The 21,413-nt window shown below is 37.1% G+C and overlaps 1 protein-coding gene across 2 annotated transcripts in view; it reads left to right on the top strand.

Moving 5' to 3' along the window:
- Window positions 1-12,018: 12,018 nt before the first annotated feature.
- Window positions 12,019-21,413, top strand: part of LOC107877769 (nuclear pore complex protein NUP1) — a 21,504-nt gene continuing 12,109 nt past the window's right edge. The window contains exons 1-2 of one of the 2 annotated variants that reach the window (XM_016724479.2): window positions 12,019-12,423; window positions 17,527-17,576. In XM_016724479.2, coding sequence (XP_016579965.1) covers window positions 12,162-12,423; window positions 17,527-17,576 — 312 coding nt within the window. In that variant the 5' untranslated portion in view covers window positions 12,019-12,161. The remainder of the gene's footprint in view (window positions 12,424-17,526; window positions 17,577-21,413) is intronic. The other variant, XM_016724478.2, reaches the window with a different exon arrangement.

The following is a 21,413-nucleotide window of genomic DNA, read 5'->3' on the forward strand; positions in this document are numbered from 1 at the left end:
TTTCTATAGCCTCAAATACCGAATCAGGACCACTCACAGCCGCTCTACCTACCTCGAACAAACCTATGGGTGATCTACATTTCCTCCCATATAAGGCTTCAAACGGAACCATGCCAATTCTATAGTGGAAACTGTTATTGTAAGCAAACTCTATCAATGGTAAGTGATCATCCAAACTTTCCTTAAAGTTAAGTGCACAAGTTCTCAACATATCCTCTAAGTTCTGGATAGTCCGCTCAGCCTGACCATTGGTCTGTGGATGAAAAGCAGAACTCAAAAGCACTTGGGTACCAAGACCCTTCTGAAAAGCTTTCAAAAATTGCGAAGTAAACTGAGTACCCCTATCAGAAAAGATAGACAAGGGAACTCCATGTTGTCTGACTAGCTCTTGAATGTACAATTTAGTGTATTCCTCAGCCGTATATGAAGTATGAACAGGCAAGAAATAAGCAGACTTAGTCAACCTATCAACCACAACCCAATAGAATCATTATGGCGTCGGGAAAGAGGTAAACCAATCACGAAGTCCATATTTATCTCTTCCCACTTCCTGGTGAGAATACTAAACTCTTGCATCATACCACCAGGTCTTTAGTGTTCAATCTTAACCTGTTGGCATGTTGCATACTTAGCTACAAATGCTGCTATATCTTTCTTCATGCCACTCCACCAATAGATTTCCCGCAAGTCTTGGTACATCTTGGTGGCACCAGGATGAATAGAATATCGCGCCCCATGCGCTTCAGCCATAATCCTCTGTCTCAGATCATCAATATTCGGGACACACAATCTACTCTGCAATCTCAACACACCATCTCCCCCTTAGGAGAAAACCTCTACTTTATGGTCCTTGACTGGCTCCTTCAGTTTGACCAAACTAGCATCTAAGTATTGCTTTTCCTTCACCTCCTAAACCAAGGAGGATTCGGAACTATTCTGAACCCCTATACTACCTTCAGCAGAGTCAAACAACCTAACCCCCAATCTAGCCAAACGATGTACATCACAAGCAAACTCTTTCTTACCTTCTACCACATGCGAAACACTACCTATGGACACTCTACTTAGGGCATCCGCCACAATATTGGCCTTGCCCGGATGGTACAACATACTCATATCATAGTCCTTTAGCAATTCTAACCATCATCTCTGCCTAAGATTCAATTCTCTCTGGATAAACACATACTGCAGACTCTTATCATCAGTGAAAACATCAACATGGACACTATACAAATAGTGTCTCCAGATTTTCAAAGCAAACACAACAGCAGCCAGCTCAAGGTCATGGGTGGGGAAATTTTTCTCATGGGGTTTCAACTGTCTAGAAGCATAAGCTATCACCTCACCCTTCTGCATCAACAAATCTTGAAGCATCACAGTACACCACAAAACCATCAACACCATCAAGCAAAGTCAAAATAGGGACTGAAGTGAGTCGAGTCTTCAACTCCTGAAAACTCTTCTTACAAGATTCGGACCATAAGAACTTCACTTTCTTTTAGGTCAACTGAGTCATAAAAGACACTATAGAGGAGAAACCCTCAACAAAATGGCGGTAATAGTCAGTTAAACCCAAGAAACTTTGGATATCAATCGGAGAAATAGGTCTAGGCCAATTTCTAACAGCTTCGGTCTTTTGGGGATCAACTCTAATACCCTCGGAAGAAATAATATGATCCAAAAAAGCAACTGACCTTAGCCAAAACTCACACTTACTGAACTTGGAAAACAACTTTTGATATCTAAGGATTTGCAAGATAGTTCGGAGATGATCAGAATGTTCATCCTTACTATGGGAGTACACCAGTATATCATCGATGAACACTATGACAAACATATCCAGATATGGTCTGAACACTCAATTCATGAGGTCCATGAAAGCTGCTGGGGCATTTGTTAACCTGAAAGACATAACAAGAAACGCAAAATGGCCATAACGAGTTCGGAAAATAGTTTTTTGAGTTGATGATAGCCGGTAAATACACCCCTTAGAAATAAGCTTTCTAGCTTTGAGGTAAGAGATAAAATGACTCTTGAGTGACACAGAATTCCCAAACTACTCAAACATGGATGCACCCGGAAACTGAAACTTGACCACTCGGGTTTGATAATCAATAGAGGTATAAGAAGAATACAGTCGGTCCATACCCAAAATTATATCAAAATCTACCATGTCTAACTCAATCAGATCAGCCAACAAAACTCTATGAAGAACAGTAACAGGACACTTTTTATACACTTTTTGGGCAACAATCGAATCACCCACTGGGGTAGAAACTAGGATAGGCTCAGGAATAATCTAAGGACTCATTTCAAAATTCACAGCAATCAAAGGTGTAACATATGAGATACTGGATCCAGGATCCAACAAAGTATACACATCAAACTGAAATATACAAAGCATACCAGTAACAACATCGGGAGAGTCCTCTTGTTCCTAGCGGGATGGTAAAGCATAGAATATATTCTGGCACTGCCCGCTAGCATTACTAAAAGAGGCTCTCTGAGCTGGAGTTGGGCGAGTCGCTGGAACTGGAGCACTAACAGTCTGAGTCTGTGTTTGAGGGCGATAGTCACGACGCCCTTGTCCATCCTGTGGACAATCTCTTACTTTGTGACCAATGTCACCACACTGGAAACAACCCCTCTTCTCACCCCAACACTCACCTGAATGAGCCCTACCACACTTAGGACATAAGGGACGATTTGGCTTACTGTCAGCACTGTACTGGGACCTGGATGTATATGACCTATTACCTTACTCCTGCCTACCTCTAGGCACGGGAGCACTAGAAGATGACAGAGCTGGCATAGACGAACAATCCTGATACTGAGGGTGACTCCCTCCCTGCAATGTAGTCTGACCCTGTCCGTGATGCTCGAATTTAGCTGTCTCATTCCCCCTCATTTTATCTCTCTCCTTAATCTTGTCTGCCTCAATCTATTGGGCATGAGTCATCAGCCTAGAAAGATTCATCTCACTATTCAGCATAGCAGACCTACACTTCTTAACCACATAACTAGACACTCCAGTCACAAACTTACTTATACTAGCCGGATTATCAGCCACTAAATCAGGAGAATACTTAGCCAACTGATTGAACTTTAGACAGTACTCCCTAACAGTAATAGAGCCCTATTGCAGGTTCATAAACTCTTCCACCTTAGCCTCCCTCTTCTCCAAAGGGAAAAACTTATCCAGGAATGCATCCTGGAACTCTTGCCAAGTTATTGGGACAGCTCCATCATCTCTACCTTTCCTCCAAGCAACAACCTAGTCATAAGCAAGGTCTTTCAACCTATACGCATCCAACTCCACACTATGTTCCTAAAATATATGCATCACCTGAGTTATCTTCCACACCTCCTCTAAAAACAACCGTGGATCTTCATCAGACTTGGACCCATAAAATTTCGGCGGATTCATTCTCATGAAGTCATGGATCCTGGCAGCAGCTGAATCACTTCCCTACTACTGTGAAGCTAGGGCCGGGTTGGCTTGAATATTTGAAGTAACAACTTAGGATAGCGCCTGAAAGGCTACCCGAAATTCAGCATGAGACACGTTTTTATTCAATGGGTCAGCGGGTTGAGGTTGCTGACCATTATTATTTCTTCTCGCTCGACGTGGAGGCATATTTCTGAAAGAGAATAGCACGAATCAATAGCAGAGATAGACATTTTAAGCACGATAGACTTTTGAAAGAAAGAATCACTCTTTTACCTAAAACATCTTGTAGCCTCTTGCTTATAGATGTGGCATGCTACACACTGATGATCAAGACTCTACTTAACGCAGCTTATCAGACTCCCTAGGACACCTTAAAACCTTAGGCTCTGATACCAAGTTTGTAACGCCCCGAAAAATGAGTCCCAGAGTGTCACACGATGCTTGAGGCTACGAGTAGCCTCAAGCTAACCCTTTGAGCCATTTTCATTCAGTTCAACACAAATCAATGGGGTTTCCATAAATAACCCTTAAATATCAACAGAGTAATCATCATCCAAGAATAAAAGATTTTCATAAAGATAACAAAATACGACTTATTAGTCAACTCCCAACATTTATACTAGTCTGACAAGCCTCTAAGAAAATTAATAAAACCAGCGAGCCATTGAGACATGCCCCAACTGACTCATACTCAGTTATCAAATGTAAACAATTTCATGAAACCAACATCAGACATCACGTCCTCGAAATATGAGGACTCACCACAATAAAGGATGTAGAACAGCGTGCCCAAAGAATCACTGTCGAACCTGAAATTGAGCACCTGAATCTATATTCCGAGAAAATGCAGCCCACATCCGAAGATGTGGGTCAGTACCATAGAAAGAAACCGAGTATATGGGGGTGTATGAAGTTGTATAAACATCATCATCATAAATATTTATAAGAAATATGTAGGATGTATGAAAGACTCGCATAGCCCGAAAAAAATCATCATAATCATGAGAGGATGAAATAAGTATAATAACACATGTGAGTCATCATATAATTTTTCAATCACTTTCAGTTCATCAAGAATATCAATTCTCATAATGTAAATATCATTTAAATCATTCAAAAGAATAACTTTCACAATTCCACTTTCAAATTACTTCACCATTCACCATAGACACAAGGAAATACACACACACTGGGAGATCCTATAACCGACATAAACTATGTGAGCTACATAGAGTCTAACGTATAACCCACGTTGGGGAGAGCCGTCCTATCCTTGCCATCAGAGTAGGACTATCAATATCAAATCCACACAAACTAGTGATCACTATATAAATAAGCCTCAGGATCACTCCTACGGGGGCACGTAGTTCTAGGGAAATAAGGTCACTTTATACCTCCCACTCAGTGCTAAAGATTTCTCCCGGGCTTAGCTCAGATCATTTCAAAGACAATCCATAACAAAACAATTTCAGTAATATATAAATATACATCGGGAGCCATCATGCTTCCCCTCTATCAAAATCAACCACGTTGTCGATTTCTTTCACACTCGAGTTCAAAAAACTTCATTAAGACCAAAAGGTCAAATCATTAAAAATATCTCAAATATTCAACATCAACATGCTTATAACACACACTTTCTCAAAAAAACATAATTTCCAATGGGGAATCACGACCCAAATATCAAAATCATAATAAATATCGTTTAAGATTCATGCTTTATATCTCCACACATGTAAATTCATCTTTCAAAATCATAAACATCAAGATTTTATAATAATCATCATCAGATATGGGTTCATGCTTCAAATTCATAAAAATCAAATAAAAATCATGCCTTTGTAAAGAAAATTACTTTTGGGCACAAGAACGAAAGAGAGTTCTTGTTGAAAAACCCTACATACCTTGAATGATGAACTTTAGATCGATACTCGTTTTTGAGATGTTAATCGTACCTTTGAATGATGGTTCTTGGAGTTCATGAATTAGGAACTTGGAATCTTGAATAAATTTGCAGAATTAATGGTGAACTTTGGAGGTTCTTGAAGTGGATGTAGGAGCTTAAGGTTTTCTTTTTGAGGGAATTTGATGAAATATAACATATAATGCTTCTAATAGGCTTTAATATAGGGTTTGGACGGATTTTGGGTGAGGAAAAATGACCAAAACGCCCCTAAAAATTAAATAATTCTCAAATCTATCCTTTGGTGGACTATTTTGATATTCTAAAGTAGATCAACCATAACATTTTACTCCGATATCTAAATTGGATTAAACTAATTTCATTAGAAAAAGGACTCTCATATCTTTCCGTTGATATATATTATCTTACCCAGATCATTGTGTACGAGGAGTTATGATCATTTAAAGTTGACCCAAAAATTTACTTTTGATAGGCTGAAGTAGATCGACCATAACTTTTTGCTCCGATAGATAAATTGGATGAAACCAATTTCATTGGAAAGAGGACTCGTAGAGCTTTCCATTGATATATAGTATATTACCCAGATCATTATGTACAAGGAGTTATAATCGTTTAAAGTTGGAGCAAAAATACGTCAGGCCTCAGTACTTTTTCCTGCACGTTTTACTGTTCACTACTATTCATGGTTCGATCAGAATTTTCATAACTCGTCGCTCGAGTGTCCATTTTGGATGATCCACTTATCGTTGGAAAGCTTATTTGATACTCTACGCAATGGTGGGTCATAATCTAAGACATTCCACATGTAAAATTTATAATTTATTCTAGAAGATAGAACCCAACACGTTTACGCATAAAATTTCAACGAAAAATTTCTTGGGGTATTACATACTGGTTCCCAGATCTCATAGTTCTTTGGTGAATTTCAGGGAACCAATAGTACACAGAATGGTAAATGTTCCCGGGTCTGCCTTTTCTACACTAAAGACCTTGTAGAGATAGCACCACAATGGAGAAGATTGTCCTCTGGCTTATGGCTAACCTTCCATTTCTTGGTCACAAGGTCCTTCATGAACTTTGCGTATCCTGGAATTTTCTCACGTTCTTCAACCAAAGGCATATGTATTGCCAATTGCTTAAGCATTCCCAGGAATTGCTGAATTTTGCATCCTCAGCCTTCTTCTGCAATCATTGAGGAAAGAAAGGTGGTGGTCTTGGGATAGTTTTCAACACCACTTTCTCTTCCTTCTTTCTTTCCTTCTCCAAAGCATTAACAAAAGTATCCAGCTTCTCAGACTCCACTGGATTACTTTCTTCGGATTCATCAACAACTACCTCACCATCTACAGATCTGCCCACAGAAGGGCCAAATAATATCTTTCCACTTCTAGTAGTAATCACCATACATGAGCCATCATTCTACAGATTCTGGATTGTATCACTAGGTAATGTTCTACTCTTTCTCTAATTCAACACTGAGGAGAGTTGGCTCATTTGCTGTTCCAACTGCTTGATCGAAACAGAGTGCAATTTTACCAACTGACTAATAGATGACAAATTGGTCTTCATGGTAGTCACTCCTGAGTTGGTAGAATCCACTCCCTTTAACAATTTAGCCATCATGTCCTTCATGGATATCTTTTTAGAACATATTATAACAGCCTCACGATTTCCAGGAGGGACATATAGCCCATTCCTATCATTATTGCTCCTCCAATTTCTCTGCTCCCTATATTTATAACCAGGCTTATCATAATAATTCCGACCTTGATTCCCTTGTCTATTGCCTCAGAAACCCCCTTGATTATTAACATAGTTTGCCTTTTCTTTTGGATTAGCATCAACTCTATCTTGAGATCCCACGGCTTTCACCTTCTTAATCTTGCCTGATAGCAAGTGCAAAGTTAGCAAATCCATCTGCGTTTTTAGGTGTGCCATGTCTTGATCATGCTCCTCATCTCTCTTGCATTGTTCCACAATCATACCCACAGAAATAGTGGGGCTTGCTACCACAGAGTCTTTGGTATGCCATGCCCGACTCTATTTGGTCATTCTCTATAGCATTTCTGAAGCCTCTGGGAATGTAAGATCAACAAACGAACCACCAGCAACATTATCTATAATTGGTTTTGTTATAGAGTTAAGAGCCCTGTACAAAGTCTCCATCAAGTGTATGTCCATCATATTATGGTTCGAACATTGCATCAGCTTCTTTTTGAATCTCTCCCAGGTTTCATGCAAGGCTTTAGTTTGGAGCTATCTAAAGTTGCTGATCTCATCCCTCAACTGTACCCTCCTAGAAGGTGGAAAGAACCTTTCTAGGAAAGCTCCTTTCAATTGTCTCTAGTTGGTTATAGAATTAGGTGTCACCTTGTTAAGCCACAATGTTGCCTCCCCAGACAGAGAATGGAAACAATCTCAAATAGATAGCATTCTGACCCACTCCTGGGTTATCAAAAGATTTACAGATAGTGACAAAGTTCACCAGATACAAGTTCGGGTCATTCTCAGGAAGGCCACCAAACAACCCCTTCAGATTGAGGAGTTGAATCATAGTACTCGTAATATTGAATTTTTTCTCAGGTGCCAATGGTGGAGAAATAATTACACCCGTTGCACCTGCTCCATCTATTCTATCATTATCACCAGTGAGGTCATACTGGACCAGCTGGTTATTTTTTCTTTCTCGGAACGAACGGTTCCTGTTAGCATTATGTTGTACTGGTGCAGCTACTTGCTCTGCACGCCTTGGGTTACCAGGGTTTAGCAACTCCTCGTCTACCAAATCTTTATCCTAAGGATTTAGAAGCCGTACTTGTTGACCAACATTCTGCACATTCACCTGAGCTCTAGCTAAGGCTGCTAACCTGTCAGCCTTCTACTGGTCTGCCATTCTTTCAATTCATCCCAATTCCGAATTAAATGGTAATAATGGTTCTCCGAAACTTCTGGTTCTTGGCATACACTACAAAGATCCTGCAATAAACAAAAACAACAAATAAATGTAAAACTAGGAAACTTGACTAACAGTCAATTAACGCACACAAACTTCAATTTACAATCTTATTCCCCGGCAACGGCACCATTTTTTTATAATTCTCAAACTACACCTCTCATGTGAGAATGTAAGCGATTGTTGTTAATATATAACCCAAATAGGTTGGGGTCGAATCCCACAGGGAATATGGTGTGAATTTGAGTTTTATGCAAGTTAATCAATTGTTAGTTAGTAGTTTCCGGTAAATTGGGCTTATGAGAATTTAGCAAATAATTGTTGGTCATTTTAGTTTCAGTGTTTGTAATCAAGAGTTTATAGAAAACCAGAATTATGTTCACTATGGGTTTTGGTACATGACAGATGCTAATAGTGATTGAAAATTCTCACGATAGTAGGAACAACAGATTGTCTTTATCGAAGTTATGCCTAAATGTCTCTCGACCTACTTAAGCATTTAATTACCTAATCCTCTCGGACTTAAGGAATTTATATTCACTGACCAGACTTTACCTCAGGTTAATTAACCTTGTTATAGTGTCAATTATTAAATGGAAGGTTGGTAGCTTCTAAGTCCCTGTCAATAATTACTTCCTACTATAGTTGATTTCTTATCTCAAGTAAATCAAAGCAGGTGCTATCTATCGTTCCAACCAATAGACAATAATTAAAACCTCAGAATTATCAAGGAGTCCTATTACCTTTAGAATCTTGAACACTTAGCAACTTACCAAGACCTAACCCATAGATCCCATAATTCGAGTTAAAGGGATTTAGCCACTCATAATGTAATAATCAATACAACATGTTGAATTCATAATTTGAAAGATGAACTTACAACAAGATGAATAGCAACGAGTGTTTCTCAGATTAGATCAAAGTAGAAATCCTAAAATATTGATGATAATCTCTTCAAAGTTAATTGTTTTTTTCAAGCCAAGAAACTAGAGAGAAAATAACAAAATACGTATGTTCCCAAAATAAGTTTAGCATCCCCCTTAGAAAAACCTAAACTATGCTTTAAATACTTCAGCCTAATTATGGAAACAAAATCACAGAGTTCAATGTTCTTCTCGGATTAGGTGACAACATGCGTGACGCCTTATTAAGAGGCTGACAACTTCTCACGAATGTCATTAGCTCCTCTTCAATTTTGACAATTTCTGCTTAAGGCTGACGGTGAATCCTGACGGCTTATCAAAACTGTGATGACATATCAAACAATGTCATCACTTCTCTACCTTAGCTCTCACGTTCTGTCTAAGGCTGACGGAGACTCTGACGGCTTATCACATGTCGTCGTCACTTTTTCCAACTGAATCCCATTCTCTGTTTAAGGCTGACGATGAAGTTGATAACCTATCAGAGTGCTGACGACTTATTGGGAATGTCGTCAGCCACACTTCTTTTCTATTTGCTTCAGATTTCAACTCGTTTATTTTCATCATTGTTGATTCTCTGGCCTCTTGACTTCCACTATAAAATCAAAGATAAAACAATCAAAAACGATAAAAGTTGCTTAAGACTATGCAATTATTCTCAGTTAAAAGCCTCAAATGTGTTAGCATCTACTTACATATCACAAAACTAAAAAAAAATCATAAACCTGCAAAACATGTTTTGGATAAAAAAATACAAAATCATATCAATGCATCCGAATCAGATAAGTTCTTTTCTTATGGTAAAGGATCTAATTCTTTGATCAGCTACATAACATAATCCCAACAATTAATCTATTTTCCCAAGTGTTAAAAATTTATCAAAAAATTACAAATAGGGGATCAGTTATCAATCCGGGAAAGAACTATTTATGTTTCTGCATTTGAGTTACGACCCAGAGAAGGGACAGCCAAATGAGTTATTTATCCTGCATCAACCGCTCCAAGTTTCCTGGTACGATTACCCTGAGAACATACTTATGAGATACTATCCATCAATAATCAATTTCGTATAAATTTTCAATAACATGACTGGTATCCACATAAATGCTTGATATCTCATTAATGTAGGACCTCTTTATTACTCATTACTCTTAATTTATTTAATACAACAGAACTAACATTTCAAATTAAAGAATTATAAATCTCTACTTGCCTCAAACCGACATTTAATCAAAAAAAGAAAAATGCATTTTAAAAAAAAAAGAATCAGCATCAAAAGCATAAAAGAAAGAACACACATAGTGATCTGCAATATAATTTCAAACCAATTCCATCAAAAGCATAAAAGAAAGAACACACATAGTGCTCTACAATATAATTTCAAACCAATTCCAAAGTTGATTGGCGAATTTAAATGAATTCAAAAATAAACATGAAAAAAATTAACACAAAAAAGTAAATCTTGAAGAAATTCAAAGTCAACATTTCGAGATAATCGCAAATCCTAATTGTAGAAACGCAAAGAGAGATCAAATAAACTAAACGAATAATATATCATAATATAGTTAAATAACATAATCAAATTAAGCCATGATTAATTAAAGAAATAAAAAAGAAAAAAAGAGATAAACTTTTGATTTTTTGGCTACTTCATTCGGTGGCAACATGCTTTTAACTGAAAGAGAAACAAGAGAAATTATCGAAAGAGAAATTCATTGTCAATTGCTAATTCTATACAATTCATATTTAATTTTTAAATTTATGAACTAAAAAAATAAAGAAAAACAATAAAAATAGGGAGAAGGCTTAAATCATAATTGAAAAAATTACATTATACCGTATTGCATGAATTATGTCAATAAAAAGCCGCCCATCCTGCCAACCATGCAAGGAGAAGAGAGTGTTCCCGCACCAAGATTGTGACTCCCAAGATGAAGGCATACTGGTAATGCTACAGAGTTTTATAAACACAAGTGTCCCACTAAACGTATAGTAATTATCTAAATAGTAGTCACGATCACATGCTAAAAGATAAAGTACAAGTCTACCCAAATTCGATTGTAAGATTAATAATAATAATTTATCAAGATTGAGGAAAATAATTTAGAGAAAAAAGAAACTCTCCACGATAAGAGGTTTGATTGTTTTGCCAACAAATCCAGACCCTGCTTCTTCACAATTTTCAGCTATTAAAAATTAGAAAAATATAGTAAAAAGACGATTGTGTCTAAAGCAGTTTATTTAATGAAGGCAAAAGTACAAATAATATTTTTAAGGCCTTTACACTTTTAATATATTATAGATATAAATATAGATTATACATATAGATTATAAATATAAATTATAGATAGATTAATCTAAATATTATTTCCTCCGTTTAAAAAAGAATGACTTACTTTTCTTTTTAGTCCATTTAAAAAAGAAAGATTTCTTTCTTCTTTTAGTAACTTTTTACTTTTAACTTTTCACGTAACATGCTTAAAACTATAAGATTGAAGGACATACATTTGTCTTATCTTTAATTGAGGAAGTAGTCAATAAGAATAGTATAATAACATAATTATTATATTAATAAATATTTTATTAATGAGTTTATCTTTAATTGAGGAAGTAATTAATGAGAATATTATAATAACATAATTATTATATTAATAAATATTTTATTAATGAGTGTATGAGGTGAAAATGACAAAGTAAAAAACAAGGAAGTAATGTACTCTGTCATGTGACCTTAATCCCACTTTTGGAGTAGAAAGACTCCCAAGTCTCTAAACACCAATTTATTGACAATTTCAATAATAAGGACCACCAACGTAATTTTACTCAAAACTAAAAAACAAGTGTTTATTGCTTGCTCCCACAGTTCCACTGTTTCCATTCTAGAGGCGCGCGAGAGAGGAGAGAGACGTGATGGAGTTCAATCCAACGCCGACACATTACGGCAACAGAGGCGCTGGCGGTAAGTTCAAAAAACCGCCGGCGAGGAAACCTTCGGCGACACCGTACGATCGTCCACCGTTGAACCAGCAAAGTCGGAGTAGCTGGATATCGAAACTTGTTGATCCGGCTTACCGTATAATATCCGGCAGCGCCAATAGGATTCTACCGTCGTTTATCACGAATACGATTGCTTGCAATCCTCCTCCGCTTGAACTGATTGACGGTGATTTAGGTTTGAGATTAATACTTTCATCTGAATATTAGGGTTTTTATGAATGTGTGTATGTTATTTGCTATTGCTGATTAGTCGCCCTGCTTTTGCGAGGCAAAAAGTTCTTATTTTTGAAATTGTCGTGTTTGACGAAGCTTTTGGTCGGAAATAAGTGCTGCTTTTGTTTTTTAGAAGCTAAAAGAAGTAGCTTTTCTCCAAAAGACACTTTTTTGATTAAAAAAATTCTGAGAAAAATGACTAAGAAGCACCGTGAAAAACTTACCGTATTATCTTCGGCAGAGCCAATAGAATCCTACCGTCGTTTATCTCAGAATGCGATTTCTGGATTGCTTCCTCCACTTGAACAAATTGACAGTGAATTTGAGATATGTATTTTTATTTATGTGAAATATTAGGGTTTATTTGAATGTGTGATTGTTAATAGCCTGTTTGGACAAGCTTTGGAGGCAAAAATTGTTTTTTATTTTAAAAAAACTGTGGTGTTCAATCAAGTTTTGGGAGGATGTTAGTGCTTCTAGGAATAGAAAAAACTGTTTAGTGAAGTTAAAGAAGTAGTTTTTCTTGAAAACACTTTTTTGAAAAGTTCTGGGAAAAGTATACTTAAAAAGTACGTAGTACCTTTGTTGGTCAAACACTAGAATCCTGTCTTCGTTCATCTCAAATGCAACAACAACAAACCCAGTGTATTCCCACAAAGTGGGGTCTGGGGAGGGTAAGATGGGGAGGGTAAGATGTACGCAGTCCATACCGCTACCTCTGAAGAAGTAGAGAGGCTGTTTCCAATAGACCCCGGCTCAAGATAAAGAATAGTAAATATGGGGATAGATGACATAATAGAAATAAGGAATAAGAAATAATAAAATAGAAATCAGAGTAATACGAAATACGATAAATAATGGCAACACGAAATAAGAAAATAGGAACTAAGACATAAGAAGTAGGACACTCACCTAGTAGTAACATACACTCTCATACCAAAGACACCTATGAACACAACCCTAGGATTACTAACCCGGCTACACAAGATCTCTCCTGACTGCTTGCTACAAACCACACACTCACACTAGCCTTCTACCCTTATCCGCGCCCTCCACGCGTTCCTATCTAGGGTCATGTCCTCAGTAAGCTGAAGCTGCTCCATGTCATGTCTAATCACCTCCCTCTAGTATTTCTTCATCCTACCTTTATCCCTCCTGAAGCCATCCAAAGCTAGCCTCTCACACCTACGAACTGGGGCATCCGCACCCGTCCTCATCACATGCCCAAACCATCTCAGCCTTCCTTCCCACATCTTGTCCTCCACCGAAGCCACTCCCACCTTCTCCCGAATAATCTCATTCCTAACTCTGTCCCCTCTAGTAAGCCCACACATCCAATGCAACATTCTTATTTCCGCCACCTTCAATTTTTGGATGTGGGAGTGCTTGACTGGCCAACACTCCGCTCCATACAGCATGGCCAGACGGACTGCCACTCTATAGAATTTGCCTTTAAGCTTAAGGGGCACCTTCTTATCACACAACACTCCCGAGACGAGCCTCGACTTCATCCAACCTGCTCCAATATGTTTGGGACTCAAATAGTCCTTGATATTTTGTTTGGGACTCAAATGTCATGCAGCACTTATAGTCCTTGATTTCGAAATGTTAGTGCACTTTTGTCCCTTCCTCGATGTTGTTTAACATTCTCATATGTCCAGAACTGTGTCTTTACCATTGTTACGGAATTGTGAGAATCCAGCATATTCTTGCGACCTTACTCCATTGAACTTGGTCCGAATTTCATCTCCGTTCATTACAATTTCGAGAAGCTCCTGATGTATCATAATGGAAGTCCATTATCCAGCTATGTTTTGTTGTCATGGATAGCAGTCCTATCAGAGTACCTTTGTAATGCCAGATTAACCTTATTTCTTTCTTTTGTTGACTTAAAACTTTCACATTCTCTCGGTAGAATTATTTTGTTTTCTGAAAAATACAGAAAAAAACGATGACGGTGTCTAGATTTTACTTTATAGTAATTCCGTTTTAGAAAAATGTTTTCTTGAAGAATTTGTAGTAAAAATGGCAATGTACAGGGAGTTGTATCTAGTTTGAGTTCTCGCAATCAACAGGATGCACAGTAAAGTTTGTTCCCCTTTCTTGGCCATCTGTTTCAATAGAAGTATCTCTGATTATCTCATGTGTTTGTTACTTGTTAAGGCGCCCTGCTGCTTTTACTTATAATGCTAATACAGAAATTACAAGCTACTTATTCAGACATAACAATCACAGTAGTACTGGAATTTTGGGAGGAGGGAATGGCTCTCACTTGAGTCCCACATGCACATATGCGGCATTAAATAAGAGACATCGATAGGAAGGAAATTATCCTTAAAGATCAATTTCCAGACCTATACATCTTATGATCTTAAGCCTCCACACAGATGCTTTAGTTTCGTAAATGTGGAGCGATCAAGGCTGGAATTTGATCTTCAGTAGGGCATTAAACACTCAGGAGATTGACAAAGTCTCTAACTTGCTAGAAATCTTACACTCCTGAGCTTACAATAACTCTGTGGCCTTGGAAACCTATATGGAAGATCAAACTCCCACTCAAAATTTCTTGCTTCCCATGGTTGGTTATTAGAAGAGCATGTTTAACTCTAGAAGCCCATCAAAGAAGAGGTTTACAGATTTGCTCCAGATGTTTGTCGCGTGGTCTAGATGCGGAGATTAATGAGCATTTATTTTTACATGGCAAGACATCTGCAAATTTGTGGTTACATGTTCTTTGTATCCTTGGATTGAGTTTGGACTATACCTAAAACAAATTTTGAGATCAGGAGCAATTGGAAAGGTTCTTTTGGGGTGGTTATTGTTTTATGGTTTGTGGAAAATTACGTTTTTGTCCTTAATATTTGAAATCGTGGATAAAATGGAGTGTTTAGAGTTATCGTTGATTTAGGAGTCTTTTAAGGTTATCAAAACAAAAGCTATTGGTAAGGTGTGGGCAAAAGGAGGGGCCGAAGAGAGGACTGGTGGCGTATATCCCAGCATTTATATGGTGGACAATGTGGAGGGAAAGTAACTCAAGGCATTTTGAAGATAAAAGAAAATCACATAAAAAGATCAAGATGAACTGCCTTAGCCTCTTTCAGTTATGGTGTAAATAGGAACTAATGGGGGATATAGAAGATCTAGTAGATTTCATAGTGTTCTCTTTTTTTTTTTTTTTGGGTGGGTGGGTCGGTGGGGGGCGCATCTCAGCGTCCTTTTGGAATGTAAATCCCTCCCGTTCATCCACTGTATGATGGGTTTTTTTGATTGATGAAATAATTACCTTATCTCAAAAAAGCAGAGGAGATTAAAAGTGCACCAACACGACATGGAGGACTATTGTGCTTCATGTGAAAGAAGAGGGATGACTTTTGAGTGTAAAGCAAAAGATAAGGGATGATTTTGGATTTTTCATCTATCTTTTGCGGGAATATTAAGAATAAATCAATTTCAATATGGGATAACATGCCTGGAAGGGCATGAGTTCTGAAACCCAACATACCTTGTCTTTGGTGACTGCCACACCTCTGAAAGTTATAGAAAATTTGCTAGATGTTACACCAACATTCTTTATATCTTTGCAACTGGACAGCATATATCTTAAATTTTAATAGAGGTGGTTTGTGGAACGTTAGTTCTAAGTAAGATGGAAGGTTCGTTTTTCTTTTTCTTTTATTTTTTCCTCTATAAGTCAGAAAAGATCCAATATAAATGGCTACTAAGACTTATTGATGCACGGAAGATCTACAAAAGACCATAAAGGGGTTATGGATGCAAAATCATTGGTGCTATGGAGAGTTAGTGATGACAAGAAGGATATATGGAAGGTCATAAGAGGGAGCTATGGATGGAAACCATTGGTGCTCGAGACCAGTCAAGGCCTAAAATGACAAGTATGTGGAAGCAAACCAAGATGGTTTTGGAGGAATTCCAACCTTCGACGAGAATAATAGTTGGAGAAGGCAGTTGAGTGAAAATTTGCCAATATTTGAATGTTTGATGTACCCGTTAAGGAGACCTATCAAGACATACAGCCTGGCAGCTTCCAAGTATTGCAAGTTACAGAATGTTATAGGGGTATGGCATGCGAAGTTGAAGAGGGATATAAAAGGCTGGCGATATGAATTATAACCCTGTCGCTGTTTGACTGCTTGGAAACGATTCCATTAGTTGAACAAAAAACAGACATCTTATAGTGTATTGTGAGGATGGCATAATTGAAGTGGATTTATGCTAACATCAGTTGACAAGGAATTGCACAAAGGCAATCAGGGGTGTTGGCACTGGCAGATGATATGGAAGGCTAAAGATCCTAAAAAGTAATATGTTTTGGCTTGCGAAAAGTTCATGAGCCATCTTTGACACCGAAAGACCTGCAAAATAATAGAGAAAATTTATGTATAGCGTATTTTTCTATGTGAACCGACCCAGGGACATCTTTTCCTCTTCATTGCAAGGAGTTGTGGCACCTGTCAGATTGGGGTGCATGTTCCTGAATTTGTTAGGATATAGTAGGGTGATGTCTAACAACCCCACAGACCCACAGAAGTACTTTCAACTTTGCAGTATATGGGTGTAAAGGAATAGAGCCAGTCAGGGAGAAGCATTCCTCTATCCATATTATTTGGCTGAATGCTTTTAAGAGAAAGCAAACTCCTTTCTTTTGTACAGTGTAAATGTATTAATTATTTGAATTTTGGGATAGGATGAAGGTGTATTCTTCTTTTCTTATGCTGAAAGCACCTTCTTGCTAGATGTTAGTATTACAAATTTGCTTTCCCTAAAAAAGGGAAATTACTAATACAACTTGTGGGGAGTACCCCTAGTAGATACCATGTTTGATTGTGTACTGTATGACCGATAAAATAACTTCTTTTAATATTGATACTTGATAGAGGAGCTTTTAGCTAATAACAATCTATAGTTGATTGGATGCATTTTGATAAATATGCTTGATACATCAAATGTTGCAAGTAATTAGGAAAAGATATCATTAAACTTTTTATATTGTATTTTCCTTTGTTTGATTGTCAATCTCAAAAGTTTTTATTTGGGACATATACAGAAGATCCAGCAATACAAGATGCAGAGAATGACAACAAATGTACTTCAAGTGTAAGCTTTGCCAACTTTTTTCTTGCTTTAGTTTGGTAACTTTCTCCTATTATCTCTCCTTTTGGTAAGCAGCGTGGATGCAGATGCTGCTTTGATTATGTTTATTGTCTTACTACATGAGAAAAAAGAGCACAAAATATAATAAATAGAGCCAGCACTTAGTTTGAATGGCAATAAAATGGTGAAAATAGAATTTGTTGCAAAGGTGAACTTTGAAAATTTGAAGACAAGGTTGCATTGCTAATAGGTCTTTACTGAAGTGATTGTTAAACTCTGAATTCCTTACAAAATAAGGGGTATATTCCATCAGCCTGATGCCTTAGTTTTTGGGAGAAGAGTTGGCGATTATCCATCCTGATGATCAGATGCTCCTGAAATATTAAGACCCCCAAGTGAACGTGATTGAGCCCGTTTGAGATTGCTGTTACAAAACTGCTTATTTAAGAAGCATTTTTATAAAATAGCTTTTTAGAAAAGTGCTTTTGAAAAAAGCAATTTGTTTTTGGTAAACAAATTGTGTTTGGATAATCTTTTTCAAGAAGCGTTTTTTTGAGACAAATGACCAAAAAGGACATGTATCAATAAACTTTTACTACTAAAATCAATTTATAGAGAATTTATTTTAAATATCTATTATAATATTTTTAATTAAAATTTTATTTTTATTTAATTAAAAAGCACATACTCTAAAATTTTCAATCAATATTTATATACATAAATACATTAAAAATATTAATAATGATATATTACTTAAATAATTTAAATATCACTTGAAAATATCAAACAAAAATAAATATAAAAATTATTTCATAAATTAAATCGTTATTTATGAAAAAATTAACGACAAAAATAATTAGTCTTTCATACATCACAAAATTCTCAATGGTTTCATCCCTAATTTTATTATGCAATATCTCCATACTAGTAGAAGATCTGTCTTGTATTTCTGAAGGTATACCAAAAGGCTCATCTCCTTCTTCATATATGTAAACTACATGGTAACAAATATGTCATTTTTAATGAATTGTTTATTTAAAATTAAATATTCGAGAAAAAAATTACAAGTGTTGTCAAAATATCATTTATTCTTGTAACGTGATTCATTTGTCATTTGTTATCATTAATAATAAAAAATAAAAATTTATATATTCTTCGGATAATCATCAATGATTTTTTAAAATTTATTTAAAGAAAATGAGTGAAAATAAAATAATAATATATAAATCATAAATAAAATAAAGAATTATGATGTAAATATGAAGTATAAAATATTAAAATCAAATCAGGAGGTCACGGTTTCAATCCTTGAAAATAGCAGTCTCTGACAGAAATGCAAGGTAAGGCTGCGTACGATACACTCTTGTGGTGGGGCCCTTCCCTGGACACCGCACATAGTAGTAGCTTTAGTGCATCAGGCTGCCCATTTTTTTTATATTAGTAGCCGAGGATCTATCGGAAACAACTTCTCTACTTCTTTGGAGGTAGCAGTATAGACTGCGTACATCTTACTCTCCCCAGACCTCACTTTGTGGGATTACACTGGGTTTATTGTTGTTGTTGTTGTATATATATATTAGTGTGTGAGAGAGAGAGTGTGATAGGGATGTTTTAGTCATGAAAAAAGTAATTTTCTGCTTCTGCTTGTTTTGAAAAGCAGAAATTCTTTGTTTTTTTCCAGAAGTAGAAAAACTGCTTCTGCTTCTTTCTAAAAGCACTTTTGCAAGCTTACCAAATACCCTTCTTTCCAAAAAAAAGTGTTTTTTCTCAAAATAAGTGCTTTTCTTTGGGAAATAAGTAATCCCATACAAGCACTAAGAGTAGAGTAAATGTGATCTTTAGGTAATGAGAACTACAAAGTTGATCGGTGTTATCCGTCGGTGTTTAAGAAGCCAATTGACTTGTATATTATCGTTGCTACACTAAGAAAATATCAGACTAGTTGTTAGAATTTTACCTGAGAATTGACAATGAACCAGTATCATATCATGATTATGATTTGAAAGAAAATATCAAATTAATTAAAATTTATCTGGTTGTGATCATATCATGGTTGTGATTTGTAATCTCAATTTTCTATATGCTTTATACTTTCTTGTCCATTGAATTTGTTAAACTTCGATATCTCAATGAAAAGTGCCTCAGAAATTGGGGTTAGAGTTATATTACTGGTGCTAGACAAAACGAGTTGATAGTTTGATATCTAAATTTCATCTTCTTCCTGTACAGATAAATGTAAAGGATATTTCACATTGAGCACATCAAAATCCCATTGAAATATGCACTTATTTTTTACCCCCAAGATTTGGCCTAGTGTTAAGAACACAACACATAGATGTGTGGGTTGGGTAGACATAAGAAGTCTGGTATTTGAGTGAAGAAGGGTAGAGCGGCAGATCCATAATCCAATAAAAATTATCTCTCAAAAAAGAAATATGCACTTCTTTCGGACAAATAAATACATTTCTCTTAGCCTCTTACTAATTTGTAATGCTAAAGAAAAAAACCTCAAATATCTTTGCATGAAATTGCATTCATAATAGAAAAAGAACTTTTAGTTGGTTGTTATCACTACTGGAAGTATGTCAAATACTTCATAATGTCCTGGGAAGGGAATTTTTTCATAATCTTATACAAAGGTAATTATGAATTCTAAAATTCTTTTGATGTTGCTTTGAGAAAAAACTTTTCCCCTAATTTGCTGATAAATATCATCCTGATTTACTAGTACATCCAGGCAAAGATTAATTGTGGAAAGAACCGTGGGATGAAAGCCTTTTATTAACTTAACCATGAAGTGTTTGTCTGGCTGCCCCGGCATATGATGTTCAAAGCCTTTTATATGCATTTGTTATAAATCCTTCAAAGGACCTACAGTAGGTTTCCGCCTAACCTAATTTAATCCTCTAAATGTTAATATTTTTGTTTGCCTATGCATAATGGATATGATAAAACATGTAGCTGCAAAAGTAGTGTCCCTTTCTGAAAGTCAGAAGTAGACCATGTGTAATATAAATCCCATTATTTTCCATGCTTGTTACTCTCTGCCTGTCCGTGTTCCGTGTTCCATGTTTTATTACGAATCTGTGTGCTTTCCTCTGTTTTATATTACTTATGGGTGCCGTATTTATGTTATGTAATTTGCTTCTGTGCTTTACTATGTGTTTGTGTGGTATCTCGTGCCTTGAGCCGGGGGTCTATCGGAAACAGCCTTTCTACTTCATCAGAGGTAGAGGTATGGACTGCGTACATCTTACCCCCCAGACCCCACTAGGTGGGAATACACTGGGTTTGTTGTTGTTGTTGTTGTTGTTGTTACTCTCTGCCTGTTCCCTTTTTTGCTTCACACATAGCTTAAATGAAGAAAATTGTGGATAGGTCAGCTTCTTCTAAAAAAAGAAAGCTTGGATAGGCTGGTTTTTTTTTATCTTGAATAGCTTAGTATGTAAGCTTTTGTCAATGTGTTTAAATAGATGCAATGTTTTTGAAATATGAAGTCCCTCTCTCCTTACCCTCTCTCCATCTCTAGCACACCGGCCCCGGTCCCCGGCGCCGTCGCTGACCTTCGGCGCCGACCCGATCCGGCCGCCGGCTCCGACCTTCGGTCCCCGACGCTGACCGACCGCCGGCTACGACCTCCGGTCGCCGGCCCCCTCTCTCTCTCCCTACCCTCTCTCCATCGCTAGCGCACCGGCCCCCGGTCCCCGGCGCCGTCGCTGACCTTCGGCGCCGACCCGACCCGACCGCCGGCTCCGACCCCCCGGCGCTGACCCGACCCGACCGCCGGTCGCCGTCCCCCGGCGCTGACCCGACCCCCCGTCGGTTCATACCCCCCCCACC

This window comes from Capsicum annuum, chromosome 7, assembly GCF_002878395.1.
Source record: "Capsicum annuum cultivar UCD-10X-F1 chromosome 7, UCD10Xv1.1, whole genome shotgun sequence".
NCBI classification, from domain to species: Eukaryota; Viridiplantae; Streptophyta; class Magnoliopsida; order Solanales; family Solanaceae; genus Capsicum; species Capsicum annuum.